This window comes from Nesoenas mayeri, assembly GCF_963082525.1.
Source record: "Nesoenas mayeri genome assembly, chromosome: 8".
NCBI classification, from domain to species: domain Eukaryota; kingdom Metazoa; phylum Chordata; class Aves; order Columbiformes; family Columbidae; genus Nesoenas; species Nesoenas mayeri.
The window spans coordinates 22635994-22653300 of NC_137554.1; the positions used below are offsets into that span (position 1 = coordinate 22635994).

The window sequence follows — 17307 nt, forward strand, 5'->3', positions numbered from 1 at the left end:
ATTTACTGGGTCAACATCAAGTCCCTTAAAAAAAAAAAGCAATCTGCTGAAATGCCAAGCTTCCTCTCCTCTTCTCAGAGCATCCCAGACAGGCACGGCAGCTGTAACTAAGCACGTTTTTGGGAGCAACTGCCCCTGTGCAGGAGGCGGCAGAGCCGGTGTCCCCAGCACTGATGCCTACTGCAAGTAGCTTTCTGATCCAGTTCTGTCAATGTACCTATTGTAAATGCAAAATCCTTCTTCAGATTTGAAGCAGCAGCCACCTGCACAAATAAGGCTGGGTTATAACTCTGTAACCGAATACAAGCACTGAAAGCTTAAAAAGTTTGTAGTCCAAAAGGCACTTCTGACCTCTTCCTTAAAAGTTCACTAATCACTTTTATTTCATAATTTATTTCCTCTTAATATACTTGCTAAATATAATGCGCCCCTTTCCCTCCGCCCCCCCCCCCCAGGCTTCTTCTCCTCCTTTCTTTTTTCTTGAAGTTCCCCAAGAGAAAATGGTATTACACAACTCCCTTGATTAACTGGAAATGAAACTTTTCCCCCTCAGTAGTCGAGATTTGGTAGAGTTTCCAGGATATAATACACAGTACAGTGCTGAAAGAAAGGCAAAAAAATGTGAGCATGAGTGGAAATGATCCCAAGGCCCTGCAAGCGATGGGGTTTGATCTCAGTGGTCCCTAGAGCAGAGCTCAGTCAGGCTTTCCCTATTCATCAACGGGTTAAAAAGGCGTAAAATTATCTCTTTTCTCCCTCCTCTGTATTTTGACTGCAGTTAGTGTGTGAAAGCAGCACCCTAATGTACGCCAATACATAAGTGAGATTGCACTGGTACCCAGGCAATATTAAAAAAAAAAATAAATTAAAAAAATTAAAAAAAAATATCATGGTCTTAATTAGAATAGTTTTGTGACATTGCAGGGGCAGGCAGGGGTGCTGCCCTGGCCATGCTGTCCACAGAAGTTTGAGTTACTATGGTAGAAAGCAGCTTGGGAATGGGTGACGGATGTGCCCACCCCGTGCTGCTTACAAGGATGGGATGACTTACCCATCCTGGACCCATCTGTGCCTAGATGAGACCCTATGAATTATTTGGGTCCCTGAAAGCCAAACAGAGATTTTGTGGGAAACAGCATGGTTCTCACCATCTCAGACTTCTGTGTGCTTTTTATCTCCCTAAGAAACTTCAGATTCTGCTAATCCAGGTGATGCGGCAGTGTCTCAGTGACACCTAAAATTTCACCACCCTCTTCTGCAAGTACAGAGCCAGCGCTAGCACAGGGGACAGCCACCACAGGCACATCCACTTTGTCATACCCAGTGTCATGACAGCCCCTTTCCCACGCACAGTCCCAACCTCATCACGATGGCCGTGTTTTGCAGCCAGGTGACATATCATAGCCCAGTTTCCTTAAAGAACAGTACAAACAGGGCCAGGACAGGCAGCGGCCAAGTCTCTATTCACACTGAGTCAAGGGACACAACCAAAAATGGATAAATCCCAATTTCCCTTTCCAGCCCCTCTGTACCAATGCTGTGCTCTGCTGTCAAGGAATGTGTGAATAAATTGGGGAAAAAAGGTTAAAGAAGCTCAAGGGAATAGCAGTCCTTTTTCTTTATTGTGGTTAATTTTAACAAAGGCTCTTCTGTTCCGCCTCCCTTCTTTTTTTTCCTCTTTTGGAAGAGCTTCGTGCCAAGTTGCATTATTCCTCCTCACCATGGTACTACCATGAAACCCGCCTGGTATGTTTGCCTGAAAATTGCAGGTTTTCATGGAAAATGTTTTTATCTCCACAACTCCCTTTGTCACCTCAGACATGAAAAGAGGAGAAGGGTTTGGGCTCAAACCTGATCTCAGCAAAAAAAACATCTACAGAAAAGCACCACAAGCCTCCAAATCCAGCATCACAGAAACCCATCCTCCCAATGGGGCAGAAACCCCCCAAAAAGCCTTCTGCCATCTCCCTTGTGACACCAATGCAACACACTGCAACCCACTTTGCACAGCCTTCGTTTAAAGCCCTTTGATACTTGGGAAAAAACCTGTACCATCGGCGAGATTGTTTTGAAGGACTGTTTAAATGGAAATAGTTTCTTTTCTTGCAGCCCATCGTGGCAACCAGAGCCTGTCTGGCTCCTGTCAGGGAGGCAAGAGCTCAGCAGCTCGTAGGGGGTGTCCTCTATTTCCAGCCTATTTACTGCTCCCTTGAGAAAGGCGCCTATAGATGCTCCAGTTCTCAGATGGAAGTTTGGAGGGACTCAGTTATTCAACAAACCAATCCTTTCTAAATGCTGTCAAAGGAGTGATTTGATGCCTTTCAGTGCTTACTATACAAAACACTGAAAGACCAGCAAACATCAAAAGCCGCAGAAGCGGAGCTGGAGTTTGGCAGGAGTTCATTAGCTGCCTGTGTCCTTCTGTGTGTGGCTTGTAATTACATGCAGACCTGATGCCAAATCCTCATCTATCAAGGGGTACCAATTAACGTGCTGCTGGATGATTCGCAGGTAGCTGATGTCAAAATTTATACAACTGGCATGCCAAATATCCCATGCTTTATTATTATATATTCTTCTTTTTGAGCTGGCCTTTTTTCCTATTTTCAAGTTAATGTACAAGCGAGGTTTTGGCAGCAAAATTGGGATTCTCCAGCCTGGTCCCAGGCCACACACCAGTGGGTCTGATCCTGCTGTCACGGCCACAGCATCTGCAGGGACAAGTGCACCCCTTGGTACATGGGCCAAGGGCCTGCAAGCTGAACCACCTATTGTATTTTCCCTTTGTGTTAAGCATAATTTTCCGCTCCAAGGAGAAAAACTCTAAAATTGAGGTACAATTTGCACTCCATACTTGCCATTCCTGCTGCTTGTACCCTCTCTCACTCCCATTAGTAATAAAACAGAAACAGCAGGAGCTTTAATATTAACTGGAGAAACTGAGGAATCAGGTACCTAAAAATGCTACTTCTACCTTTGGGATAGAAAAAAAATTATTCAAACTGCATCTCCTGCAGGAAAACATAGCATGGATCCTTGAACCAGAAGAAGGCCCTTCTCTTACTTGCAATCTGCATCCCTTCCCAGCCAGCTGGCTCCCAAAGCAGCCTTTGGCAATTAAAACCTTGGGAAGACAAACACAACAGCATGGAAACGAACCTTTTGTTTTCCTGCTTTTTCATTCTCGTCTTGTGTTTGATCCCCAAACAGAAATGCAGGCACCGGTTTCTCAAGACAAGAGAAAAAAACACGAGCCCAGTAGAGCATCTTGGCACTGACTTGGAGCAGGTCTCCAAGCAGCCTGGTTTGCCACCATTGTTGGTTTTCCCATGGAAAACAGGAGACCCAGCCCTCATTCACTTCTTCCACTTTCTACTTTCCAAAAGCGAAGGTGAGTCCACTGAACTTCAGTGTCTTGGTGGCCTTCTGTTCCGAGACCCACCATGAAACAAGTAGCACATGAGACGTGCACGATTTCAGATTTACTGGAGTACAGCCACAGGACAACTAGGCACTCAAAACTCATGGGTTTGAATGCATTAAGGATATATCTATAACACCCAAAGGCCCTCTTTAACAGTAACTCAATAGGTTTCCCTCCTCATCCTTCACCTTTACCCTACAGCTTTCCCCAACATCCAGTTTCTATGTTATTTTTTTCTGACAGTTGTTCGGCACTCAGACACTCATGTCTACCACTCACCCCTCCAGATACCCTCATTTCCATACATTTTCCTCTTTCTATCACACTTCTTGCCACCATACTATTGCAAGAAAATGCCTTCAGTCCTTGCAGGATAACTCGACGCCAGAAGGGCTGCAAGTACAACCCAACACTCACACGACTTTATCCTTCTAATAAACCTTTCACTGCATTTGACACAATACAGGTCTTGTCCAGTCATGAAAGCTTTCTTGCTTATCAGAAGAATTTTTAATCAACTGGAAGGGAAAACATGGCCTGACATTTTATTGCTTCCTTGTGCTTTGCTTTTAGATGTTTTGGTTTTCTCCAATTTGTACTCTTGCTAATCTCTTTAACCGAGGATCAGTGGAAAGCCTCAAGTCTTTCATGCCCAGCAGTTTACCCGGATAATTTGGAGGCAGAGGAGCATGGGGGCAGCAGGGGTGGCCTCATGGTGGAGTGGGAGAAGAAGGCACCAGGCACCAAGCTCTCACACTCACTGCAGGTTCTGGGACATGGTTTTGTCCTGGCCACAATTACAAAACAACAAACAACGTCTGTGGGGAAGGGTCATAAGAAGTTCAGCTTTCCTCTATTAAAACCATCTGGTGCCTATTAAAAAACCCAACTGGTTGGTTGGGATGGTTGGTAGCACCTCCTCCCTGCTCAGCTCTTCCTGGAACTTCTCAAGAGCATGGTGGCACTTGGGGGTGCCACCACAAAGGACAGGGCTGCTGTGGGAACAGGGGATCCAGTGGATGCACACCACGCTTTGGAGCCCTCCTGTTGTGAGGAAGATGCTCCAGCATCCATCTCATGTCACAGAATCATAGAATAGTTTGGGTTGGAATGGACCTTCCAAGCTCATCCGGTCCAACCCCTGCCATGAGCAGGGACATCTTCACCCAGATCAGGTTGCTCAGAGCCCCATCCAGCCTGGACTGGGACGTCTCCAGGGATGGTTCATCCACCACCCCTCTGGGCAACCTGGGCCAGGGGTTTACCACCACCATCATTGTAAGAAACATCTTCCTCACCTCTCCTTATCTAAGCTCGGCCCTTCTTTAGGAGGCACCTATTCCCCCAGCACCCCAGGCTCCTGCCAGAATGCCCTCAGTGGGCCTGCAACTGAGCTGTGATTTCTGAGCAAAATAAAACATGATGCCAGCCTGGGACACAGCAGAGGGTTTCTCCAGGTCAGAGGCGCCAATGGGTCCCCCTCCAGCATCAACAGCAAGAGGCATCGCCAAACCTACAGGGGAGATGGTGCAGGGGATGGGATGGGAACCTTTATTTTTCCCTTATTTAAAAAAAAACAAAACAAAACAAAACAAAACACAAAAGCCTTAACCTTTCTTTTGTTTCCAACTGAAATAAAAGGGGAAAAAAAAAAAAAAAGAGAGAAGAGAGTTTACAGCCAGTTCCCCAGCCTGTAACACAAAACCGCGCTGTGCTGGGAAACCTTACACCACGCAGCATCCAGCTCATGTACTCCTGCTCTGTTCACTGCCTCCCGGATGCTTCCCCAAGCCCAAACTGCCCTTGAGAGAAGCCAAGCCTCAGCCTCTGCTGAAAAGCCTCTTTGTTTGGATTCCCTTTCCAAATCAGCGTATCCTGAGAATGAACTCCCTCCCACCCCTCTTGCAAGGCTTTTTAATGTTCAGATGCCTTTGGCAGTGGCCAAATTCGCCAGCAGGTTTGCGGTCCTGTAATAGTGTTCAAAACCTTGGTGCTGGAGCACGTACAGTGCTAGGAAATTTCTTCACGTTAAAGGAGAGAGGTGAAAAAAGAAAAAAAAAGTATTGCAGAATTACTTCAAACGATCTTTTAATTGTGATTTGTGACTGGAGGAGCTAAGTCCTCCTTAATTAAACAATAGCTTTAATCAGCCTTCAATAGCCTACATTAAGACACACCAGTGAGCTGGAGAGGCGTTTTTATCTCTTAAACTGGCATAGTTGAAAGAAAACTAGAGGAGGAATCACTGCTCCTCAGAGAAACCCAGGCACAGGGTCTGGTTCCTACATGCACCACCAAGAGGATTTGACTCCAACTGCTGCCATCAGCTTTCTATGCAAATTCAAGTCCATCAGTTCATTGCACCCAGAAATGAAACGCATTTTCCTGCACTGCCCACTCAGTCTGCAAGATGTGTGTTACATCCATATAGCCCCTGGTATGCAACCGAGTTCCCTGTCTCCCTTGGGGTTTGCAAATCCCCCAAGAACTTGCAGTCCTACAAAGGGCAGAAGGTGTGTCACTCCCATAGCAGGATCTCTGGTCTAGCACAGACCCATCCAAGACTCACAAATAGTACCAAGGGAATTATTTCAGTTACGAATCAAAGGAAAACACAGGAGACCTTGCAGCAAGAGGCTAATTGGAACATCAGCCCCACACCTCACCCTGAGCCAAAATGGTCAAACCTTTTCTTCGAAACCAGACTCAGGTCCAGGACTTGAAGCAGTTTCATCAGGGAAAAGTTGCTTTTCACTTGCAGTTAGCTTTTTAATTGACCTCAGCATTATATATTTCTCTGTGAAAGCAAAATGCTGAGCATTTAAGCAGGTGGATTTTCAGACTGTGGACCCAGTCCTGTGCTTGTAAAGCAATACCCAGTTTTGCAGACAACTTCAGTAAGAGCAAAAGCAAAGTCCTTTATGTTAGATTCACCGTTCAGATGCATCCCAAGCTCTATTCCACTTGTCTACCTGTTTTAAACATGCTGTGTCCCAAGACTCTGCAGTAGCTCTTAGACCTTTAGGCACTGGAAAAGTTCTTTGTCCTCATGCATACAGGGATTTATCAAAACAGGCTTTCTCTAAAACACTATTTGACTTTTCCATGGGTTTGCATTTGACGATGATACATGCCAGCTCACTCAGAAAAACAAATGCCACAAAACTTCTCCTTTAAGGAAAAAAAAAAATACTAACCCTCACAACCCAATGCTTTAGAAATGCTTCCACATGCTAATCACCCTCCTATTCAGCTCCAGACTGAATAGGACTCCAACAATGACAAAGAAATGCGCTGAACCTATTCCACATTTCATCCCCTTCACTCAAAATGTTGCTGTTACTTTGGTTTTCAGCCGCTTTGTGGGAGCTGCAGCAGAATGATGGCTGCATGCTAAAGCTGCAGGGATGGCCAAGAAATAAGGAATGCTAAATGAAAAAAATATCCATTCTGAATTACAAGAAAAAATATGGAATTATTTGATGAGATAGTCACTGGTGCTGCAAACTTTAATAGGAATAAATAAATATTTTTTTAAAAGGGGGGAGCACCAAAAAAATGAGGCCTCTGCTGAAAGCAGCCTCTTACAGTCAGGAAACAAAGGGAATTTTTTCACAGTTTGGCAAGCACAAGTGGGCTAGATCCCCCTCCAAGCCCTCCCTTTGATAATCAGACATTTGTGTTGGGTATTATCAACTACCAGGTGTCCCAGGGCACCTTTCCCCTCCATATCCTTAAACAGAAAAAATTCAGCTCTTATTTTGGGAACAGATGAGCCAGTTCTGCTCCAACAGGTGATGCAGGGTCATTTCCTTTTTCTGCAGAACACAAAAGCACGGAAACGGAGCCACCAGGAAAGCTTTCGCAGGAATCGAGGTGAGGTGCTGGGGGACAGGGGCACACATGTCCTGGGGACACACTTCAGCCCCAGCTCTGGGAGCCACGGGTTTCCTTCATGGTTGTGTATCACCGAGGATCTGATTTCAAAAGGTACCTTGGGAGGCAGGTGACAGCCTAGCAGCAGCACTTAAGTTTGCAGCTTCACTGAAATTGTTTGGAGTTAAAAGCAGCTCCGACAACAACCCCACGGACACCTGGGTGCATCCATACTGGAAACACTGCCCTGAAAGTGTGCCCTCACTGGGTTCCAGCTCCCTGCCCACGCATGGACGTGATGCTCCTTCACACTCCCTGTCTCCTCAGATGAGAAATTCCCAGAAGCACAAAACACTCCAGGGACGTGCCTGGGCAGGCAGGTCCGAGGGCAGCAGGGCTCAAATCTGGGTACAGGACTCCTCTAGGGCTTCAGCTGGGCTGCAACCCAGGCAGCCAAGGGAGAAGCAGCTCCCCAAAAAGCAAGGGTCATCTGATCAGTGATCAAAGAGCAGCTGCAGACACCTGCTAACACCAAACAATTCACAGCTATCAACTTCAAAGGAGTTTTGCTGCCTGCCATCAGCTTACCGTCCATCCAAAATTAGTCCGCCAGCATCATTCAGAACATGAACACACCCTGCCTTCATGGACCAGACCTGCTTACCAGCAGTTTGCCACACTATTTTAGACTCTCCCTTTGGAAACTATCACTTTAAAGAGCAGAGGGCTTTGCAGAAAAGCCTTGGAAGCTTTGAAAATGCTTGTGGTGCAAGACCAGTTACCATGGCTGCTGTGCTGCTACAGAGACCAGACCAAAAACCTTGCTGTCACCATCGGTGCAGTGGAAACAATAACCAGGGCTGAGCTGGCTGCTCACTCAGGCCAGCCTCAAGCTAAGCCTTGCAGCCCGGCTTAAAGAAAGACTCATCACACCACCCCAGAACAGAGGTTGTAAATAACTCGCCAAGTGTCGAGAAGACAGGAAGCCCAGACCCCGTTTGTCACATTGGCTTTCAAATTCATTTTGAGGCATGCAATGGTGTCTCAGCTTTGCATAAGCACACGCTGAATTAATAGTGATGGAACCAATATCTGTGTGCAGTCCCTGTCTGCAGCACACGCACAATCACATGCAAGGGCATTGCTGTAAAAGCTTTCAAAAATGACCGCCAGTCTCACTAATTTACAGTAAAACCAGTTGAAACCTCATTACAGGTTGCTGTGCAACTTGTCACTTCCTTCACGCAGCAGCAGGCTACAACCCTGACACTGCTGGGAAAACAGAGCTCCCAGAGGGAGCATCATTTGTTTCAAGAGGGCTGGCTGCCCAAAACCACTAACCAGTAACTTTCTCCGTTTAACCCCACAGAAGGAAGAACCACACTGTTCTCAGCTCCTCCAATGAGCAAAGCTGAAGTGGCTCCAAGATGCAGCCTACTACTGTTTGCAAACTCCCAAAGCGGTGAAGGACACCTCCAGGCCACAGCCACCTTCACTGTTCAGGACAAGGTCTGGGTTATCCCACCAATGCCAACCCAGCCTCAATTTGCTGTGTCTCTTGGCACCATAGACTAAGCCCACTGGTACAGTTTATCAGAAAGGCTGGAGGCATATCCCAAGCTTCTCTGTGCCACCGCCAACAGAAGTTTCATGTCTTTTTGAGCAAAGGATGAAAAATTATGGAAAAGTGCTATAGAACTATGAATGCTCTACACTGATTCAGTGTCATCACCATTGTCAGACGAAATGCAGCTTCACGTGAGCTTTGGCTGGCAGCCCCAGCCGGGCCCTGCAGCTCCTGACTGAGAGGGCCATATGCTCAGATATGACAAGCTCATATATGGGTGTGAGCTACAGGCAACACCGGAACAAGAACACATGGCATAAAGAACACAGGCATCTTCAGAGCATCAGAAGCTCTGGAGTTAAATTTCACATTCTGCTTGTAATGTTTACTTGATGCAGAGAATCACTTTTCCACCCTCTATCTTCAAACATCCAATGCATGTGAAAAACATGCCCATTTATGTGCCCAGCTTGAAAGGATGGAGTTTATAAGAATTTCTGATACTTAGAAACCCACCAGGACAAACCTAGTCTTCAAACCCTTTAATACATTGTCTTGGTGACAAACTTATGCTTAAGGTGGGTTTTCCAATGGTTTGCTTCAAAAGCTATATGAAACCACTTCAAATACCTCTTTTTTTTGGTGACATTCTGCCTCCACAAGTCTAACTTGAGGACCAGCTTCTGCCAATCATGATCCCACCATTACAATTATGCCATTGCATGCAGCTAGAAGACATTAAGGGATTCTTGAGCGTAACTTCCAAACAGCTGCTCCAACACAACCCTGTACACAGACACATGATCTGCCCCAAGGAGCTTCTCACCTGCTAAAATTCATGGAGCAGGTAGTGCTTCTCCAAGGCAGATGTCATGGGAGAGCGCATAACAGGGATAGATGGGGTGGCTTTGAAATGGATACAAATGCCCTTGTGAGAAAGGGACTGCGGTGATCCATGAGGAGACGATTCAGACGATCCATAGAATGTCCTGAGTTGAAAGGGACACACAAGGATCATTGAGGCCAACTCCTGTCCCTGCATATGACAACCCCATGGTTCACACCATGTGTCTGAGGGTGTTGTTCAGTCTCTTCTTAAATGATGGACAGGGCAGTCTCTTCCCAGGTTTTGTCAAGACCCCTCAGCAGGTGTATCTACAAAGCCAGAGCGAAGGCTGGCTGCAGGCAGTACCCCCATGCATGCAGCAGTGCAGCCTGCGGCACCATTTAGTGAGGAGGGAAGCACGGAGAGCTGCTTTAGCTTCTGCTCTACTGCTCTGCCACACCAGCCAGTGGAAAAAAAAAATAAAATCCTCAGGCATATTTAGAAAACTGACTTCAGGTTTTACCATTGCAGAATAAATGTTGTATTACTTTAAATTACTTTTCTTTTCCCGAGGCTTTATCATTCACTTAGTTCTCATTTTCAAGCCTTTTTTTTTTTTTTTTTTTTAATATGAAACCTGACCTGTCAAAGAAAAACCCAGCATAACTGCAGAAGTCAAGGCCCTAAGACAGAGTAAAAAGAAAGAAAAATAAAATAATATGACAGCACTTGTACTCAAACCTCAGCTGGCATCCTGCTGCGCTGGAGGGAAAGCCGCATCCAGGGAGGGGGTTTCCCTGCTGCCCCCTGGGACGCAAGCCCCAGGGATGCACAGGGCTGGGGAAAGCTGCCGTTGGGATGGAAGGGGTTTTTAGGCTGCTGCTGCTGCCTTTCCCCACACTGCCTGCAACAGGCACGTCCTTGTTCGATGCACAGGCAGACTGGGCGACCACAACGGTCCCTTCTGGATTCCCATGGATGAAGCGGGAGCATTGTATGAACGAAACGGAGAGGATGGAGTCTGCTCTGTCAGAGCGAACTGCAGAGGGAAGGGCTGGAGCTTTTTGCCCCCCTCCCCCCTTTTACGTGATTTCAGACAGAGATGGAGGCACACAAACACCTTTCCCATCTCAGATGCAGGCAACTTAAGAGGAGCCCTGGTTTGCAAGACGGTGCCCATGAGGCGCGGGTTCCCCGACTGTGGTATGCAAACCATCTCTGGGCGGTATACAGAGGCACATGCATCTGGAGGATGTACTGTCAGCCTGTATCTAGACAAACAAAGCCAGACCAAAACAGCCTAAGAAAGGTATGCAGATTAAATTGAGATTTAAAGGGTGTAAAAATATTCTGTTTGATCTGGGAGTGATGTTTATGTTATTTTCTGTGCTCACTACAAACAGAGACGATTAAAAAAATGTCATCTACTGTAACTGTGATCCCATCTTCTGCCTGCCTAAGAAGCAGGTACACAGGATTCAAAGCACCTCTGGCCATGAAGCAGTTGCACATAATTCTGCTTTCCTGGAGACACATCTTCGGGTTTGCCAAATTCCACCAACTCAGGAAAGCCAGCAGAAGCCCCAAGGACTCAGTCTGCCATAGGTACAGCATTTGCCTTGTTCTGCAATTAACACCTCAAGTATAATTGTCACTAATAACCTGCTCTTGATAGGGTTTTTGGTTTTTATAAAGCCAATGCAAAAAAGAAAAACTGTATTTTAAACACCACCAAAATATTTATCTCTTTTTGTCTTCCAGGCATCTTTGGCTCCTCTGGTCTTTCAAGAGACTGGCAAAACTAAGGATTGGTATCTTGCTTAGATGCTGACTGTTTGCTTAACAGGAAGCTTTTCAAGGCTCAAAAAATCTGCTTTACTCTCAAGTGATGGTGGGATACAACCACACAATGTGCCAAGATGCCACCCCTGCAAACTTGCCTTTGCCGAAGCACTTGCAGACCAGCCATCCCCAAAACAGACCTTGCTGCCTCACAGGGAGCTCGCTGCCACCAGGAGAAGCTACAGGAATTAAAATAAGCGATACATAAACATTAATGACCAAACCCCATCTAGGGATGCTCAAAACATGATGACGACTCTCCGCCCACACAGCTTCTCATGTGTGGTATAGACTCAGTCCTCCCCCAGCGCAGAGAAGACACATCATGGAGAAGACAACTCCAAGGTGTTGGGACTGCCCGTCTGGTTTAGTACAGTCAGATCTCATTGCCCCTTGCTGAAAATAAGAAATGGCTCAGCCAGCAGTTTCTTCTAGAGCATATAGAAAGACATCACCTACAGGACAAGTGAGCTCTGCATGCAGGGTAGTCTTAAAAAAAAAAAAAAAAAAAGGAAAAAAAACACCCAACCCAAACAAAGCAAAGTTACTTAGCTCATCAAATTCAACTTTACAGCATCCAAATAACTCTAACCTCATCCCGTCTTTAATTCCTCCCACTCCTTGCACACAAATGACAATCCCAGGCCTGTTTATGCCAATTTCCATGACAGAGTAGCAGAGCCTCCGGTGGAGCTCAAATCCTTTTTGCTTCTGAAAGCTGGACAACACCACATTTTTCTACATAGAAGAGGAAAGTTAAGAGTAAACTGTTAGCCCAAATTTTAATATTGTATCCCCACTTTACATAAACATGTCAAGGTCCTGCTACCATAAATATTTACTTCCAAAGTTTATTTTAGCATCAAGCTCACTACAGGAGAGGTGATGCCAAATTTCTGAGAAAGCTGAAGAGATATTAAGGTCGTAAGAGGCCTATCCACCTGTTGCTTCAAAACCTCTCAAAGGCAGTAAAACTTGTGTTGTGTAGATTAACTGGGACTACCGGAAGAGAGATAATTAAATTAGAGACAGAAAATAAGACACACAGTAAATTATGTGCAGTTTATGTCTCACCAGCCTGAAACACGTGCTCCCATAAACCAAATTTCCACAAGCTTAGGAAGCAGGTATGCCAGATGAAATCCCTCCATTTTATAGCACAAGCACAACTTTTGGGAAGCTGTTCTACCTGCACAAGCTGCACAGATATAAGCTACTGAAGACCCTAATCTGCTCTATCAGTCTTGCTGACACAGTGTTCCCCTCTTCCGAGACTAAATGCTAGACTCAGTGCCTATCAGCAGAGCACAGGTGGCTGGTCAGAGTTTGCTGAATGTGGAGAGTCCCTGCTAATGGGAAAAAAGAGCATGTCTGAGGGGAGTAAATTTAGCCTGAAATGTTACTACATATGTGGGGCAGACTCCAAAAAATCATAGAATAGTTTGGATTGGAAGGGAACTTCAAAGCTCCCCTAGTCCAGCCCCTGACATGAGCAGGGACATCTTCACCCAGCTCAGGTTGCTCAGAGCCCTGTCCAGCCTGGCCTGGGATGTCTCCAGGGATGGTTCATCCACCACCTCTCTGGCCAACCTGGGCCAGTACTTCACCACTCTAACTGTAAAAAATTTCTTCCTCATGTCTAGTCTGAATGTCCCCTCCATTAATTTAAAACCATCACTCCTTGTCCTATCACAACAGGCCCTGTTAAAAAGTCTGACCCCATCTTTCTCATAAGCCTCTTTTAAGTACTGCAAGGCTGCAATAAGGTCTCCCTTGAGCCTTCTCCCACCTCAAGGGTCAGGGCAGGAGGCTCGGAGGGTTCTCCAAAGCTCTACAACATGAAGACACTGGCCAGCTTAGTGGGGGCAACCTCAGCTCCCCTGGCTGAGCTCCTCAATCACATTTTCAGATGTGTCACAGTGACCAGTGAGACAGGGACACGGCAGCAGTGACTCTTCCACACCACCAAGCTCGCCTGCAGCCCTAACAATTTCAGGAAGCATCTTCTAATTCTCTAAACAGAGCCCTTGTGAGAGGAGGAAGCAGATGGAGAAAGTTAATTTCCCCCCCTCACATGACCTGCTTTAATAAATGCACACTCAGTTCTTTTCTGTCTCTTTTACTGAGTTAAGCACCAACATGAAATTTCTGGGAAGTTCACAGTGTTGGTGATGAAACCTCTTGTTCATGCAAGAAACCAGGGATATGTCAGTACCAAGCGCCCCATTAGAGTGGGGTATTCCAAAATATTCAGCTCCATGCCAACCCAATGCAAGTTGGAAATGCAGGAGAAACGGGGTTCTCATTCAGCAGATCTTCATCCAACCTACTCCACCAGCAACACACTTCTGCCTATAGTTTAACGACTTTGCTCTCTGTGTTCCCCAAAGAATGGAGATACAAATCTTCCCCTTATGCATTTACTATCAAGATAACCATTGTACTTAACAATGAAAGACAAAAGTGGATCTTTCTAACGACTCGCACCAAATTAAAGCTGAGGGAAGCCCCTGATAGTGCTGTTTTACTTATTCTGACTTTCTTAAATGTTTATGATAATTGTCTTCTGGGTAATTTGTTTAAATTTGTATGTAAACAAAGAAGGGCTTGTACACATCTACAACCTTCAAGAGAGCTGACATGTGTCATTTCTGAAAGGCATTTCAGCCATAGTTTAATATTTTCAGGTCAGAGTTATGGCAGTACCTGCAGTAGAAGTCAATGCAGTGTCACAGACCTCTGCAAATCAAATGACCAGTTTTAATATTTTCTAAAGTGGTCCTCAAATGATCAAAAGCCGTCTGTTTCCCTGCTACTCCAAATGTCTTTGGGCAGCCGCTCAAGAAGTGTAACTCAGTTTAACTGCACTGGAGGCCATTGGCCATGTGCCTACATGCACCAGCAGAAGACCTCTATGAGTACCTCCACCTTTAAACAAGTCATTTCACCCAGTTCTGCTTCTCATTATCTTACACAGGAGTCTATTTCTTTACTGAACATGTAAATACCCATCAACTTGTATCTGTCCATCTTTCTCTTACAGGCTTCAGCTAGAGCATGTTTTTTTCACCTTCAACTCGTGCCCAGTCATCCACCAGCAGGTCCGATACTACTGGTCTGGGTGTATTTGAAAAAGCCCATCCCCAAACATACATCATGGACTATCCATCATGTAATTGCTTCCCTTACCACATCCCACCTGTGCTCTTCACCTGGTGGTGATCAGCTGGATCTAAGCTTTCCTTCAGCTGTTGAACTCATGCTCTTACTTCTAAATGCTCCTTACACTTAAACAAACAAAAAAACCCAAACAAAGCAAAACAAAAAAAACTCAACTAACTCTGATGTTTACTTTCTGATTTCCACCGGTAGTAATGTGAAACAAAGTAACAATCACAGTTTTTACTGTATCTCGTTATTCTCTGCTAACAATACCTTCCAGTGATGCTTGGTAAGTTTTATTTACCCAAACTATCACAAGTAGAATAACACATGTCAACTAAGTGCTTTTGCATTTAGGACCCTTAGTCTTGAGTAGGGGAAGAAAACCCTTTACCCATTGAAATAGCACTTACTCGTGCCAGGACGGCCTGAAGTTAAGAAAACTAACGTAAATAAAAGTTTGAAAGTTCTGACTCCTAGGAGCTGTGTTTTACTAGAAATCCAACCTTCTGTTTAAATAAGTGAGGTAAGTCAAACTAGTTATGTTTCTACTTACATTAGTTTCATATATGGGATAAGTATTTTTATTTTTTCCAGATACAAGAAGATGAAGTTTTCTGCACTGGCCTCTATTCTTGTGGGAATATAAAGAGAAAACCATGCCTCTCTTCTTAATGTATTAGTGCCTTGTAATATACACCAGATGATCAATAAACTACATAAAAATTAAATCAAACTGACAGTCTTTAAAAAATGGGCTCTAAGCAGAAACAATTGTTTTAAAGACTGTGGTGTCTGGAGTATTAAACTCACGTGCTGTTGTGTTATTAATCTCTTTGTTGGAAGCCAGTTGATTTCCCCTGCCTGTGTCTGTCAATTAAATATTCAGCATTGCAGCCACAATTGAACAGTTGATGTTTTGGCATGCAAAAATCTTTTTAAAGACAGACTGTTGACAGTTTCCTTACATGCCGTACTATTTCCAAAAGCCAAGCTAGCAAGCTAAGACCTCTGCCAGGGACTACGAGATGCCCGAGAGCACTTCAAAGCCAACTTTTAAAGAAATGAGTTTAGAGAGGTGCCAGCACGGAGTCCGAGAAGGGGAGAGGGGAAAAAAGACAGAACCACTGGTGAACCCGACACCCGAGCAACAAAGTAACTAGAGTGGCAAGAGTTTTTTTTCCTTCGTTATTAAAAAAATAAAATAAAAAGTACACCCAAGCGGGGCGGTTTGTGGCAGCCGTAGAGCACTACCCCCACCTGGAGCTGGCCCCGGCGCCGACCGAGGTGCCGCTGGCCGGGCAGGCGGGGGGTGTGGGGCCCTGCCGGGGGGGCCCCTCCGGGGGCGCATCCCCGAGCTCACAGTGCCCCCTGCGCCCCGCCGGCAGCCCGGCCACCCACCCACCCTGCGTTCCCCCAGCACCGGGTCAGGCCGTGGCGGGGGTGGGGAGAAACAAAAAATAAATAAATTAAAAAGTAAATCGAGGTGTGAGGGGTGCCGTGCCCACCACTTCGCGCGGGGAGCCGGCTGACCCACGGCTGCCCCATTCCCCCCCGCGCCCACCCCCATGGTGACCCTGGCGGGACGCGCTCCCCGGCCCGGCCGGTGCCGCCGCTGCCCCGTTCCCCGCTCGCCTCGGCCGGCGGCCCCGCTCCGCGCCCCGCTCCGCTTTTGTTTGGGAAGCGCCACGGCCGGGGCACGGCCGAGCTCTGCCCGCCCGCCCTCCGCCAAACTTTCCCAAAGTAGGAGTCCGGGGGGCTGGGGAGGAGGCTGGGGGGAGGTTGGAGGGGAGAAGAGCGGAGGGAAGGGGCGCGGAGCCCCGCGGAGCTCCCGCGGCTGCTCACCCATGACGAGGCAGAGGAAGTCGAGGCAGATGAGCAGGGCTTTCTTGCTGCTGCTCTTGGCCGGGTTGTTGTTCAGCGCCGGGCTGCCCCCATTCTTGCTCTCCGGCGGGATCGCCTTATCGTACTTGTAGCTCTGCATTATCGGGGGCGAACGCCCGAGTCGTGCCGAGCCGAGCCGGGCCACGCCGAGCCGAGCCGCGCCGCCGGGCTGGCAGGCGGTGAGCCGGGGAGGTGCTGCCCGCGCCGCCGGAGCCGCTCCCGGCCTCTCCGGTGAGGCACGGGAGGCGAAACGCAGGCGGGTCTTCCAACAACAACAACAAAAAAATAGCAGAACAAAAACAAAACAAGCACAAAACCACCAGCAAAGGAGGGGCGGGAGGGAAGGGAGAGCGAAGGAGAAGTTTGCGGGTGTCCCAAGGCGGTGGAAAAGTCCTGGAGGAAAAGCCGGGAGGAGGGATAAAAAAATATATGTATATATGTATATATCAGGATCTCAGTACGCGGGGGGAAAACGTGCGGAGCGAGGAGCTGGGCGATGCGCACTCCCGCGGGCAGGTGGGCTCCGCACTCTGATCCGCGCTCTGCGCCGCGCTGCGCTGGGGTCTCCCGCCGCGCCCGCCCCGGCCGCTCTGGGAGCCACCGGCTTGTTTCTGCACTTTTATTTCGCGAGGTCCTTTCCACCCCTTAGGAAAAAAAAAAAAAGAAAAAAAGAAAAAAAAAATCAGTCACTTCGCCTCGGATGGGATATCCAAGTAAGCACAGCCC

At 46.9% G+C, this 17307-nt stretch overlaps 1 protein-coding gene across 1 annotated transcript in view; it reads right to left on the reverse strand.

The window, feature by feature from the left end:
• The window catches only part of PLPP3 (phospholipid phosphatase 3), a gene marked incomplete at its 5' end in the record, with an annotated part of 43233 nt that extends 26552 nt beyond the window's left edge, over window positions 1-16681 (reverse strand). The window contains one exon of the mRNA XM_080349226.1: window positions 16543-16681. Within this exon, the coding sequence (XP_080205352.1) occupies window positions 16543-16681 (139 nt within the window). The remainder of the gene's footprint in view (window positions 1-16542) is intronic.
• Between the last annotated feature and the right edge of the window lie 626 nt (window positions 16682-17307).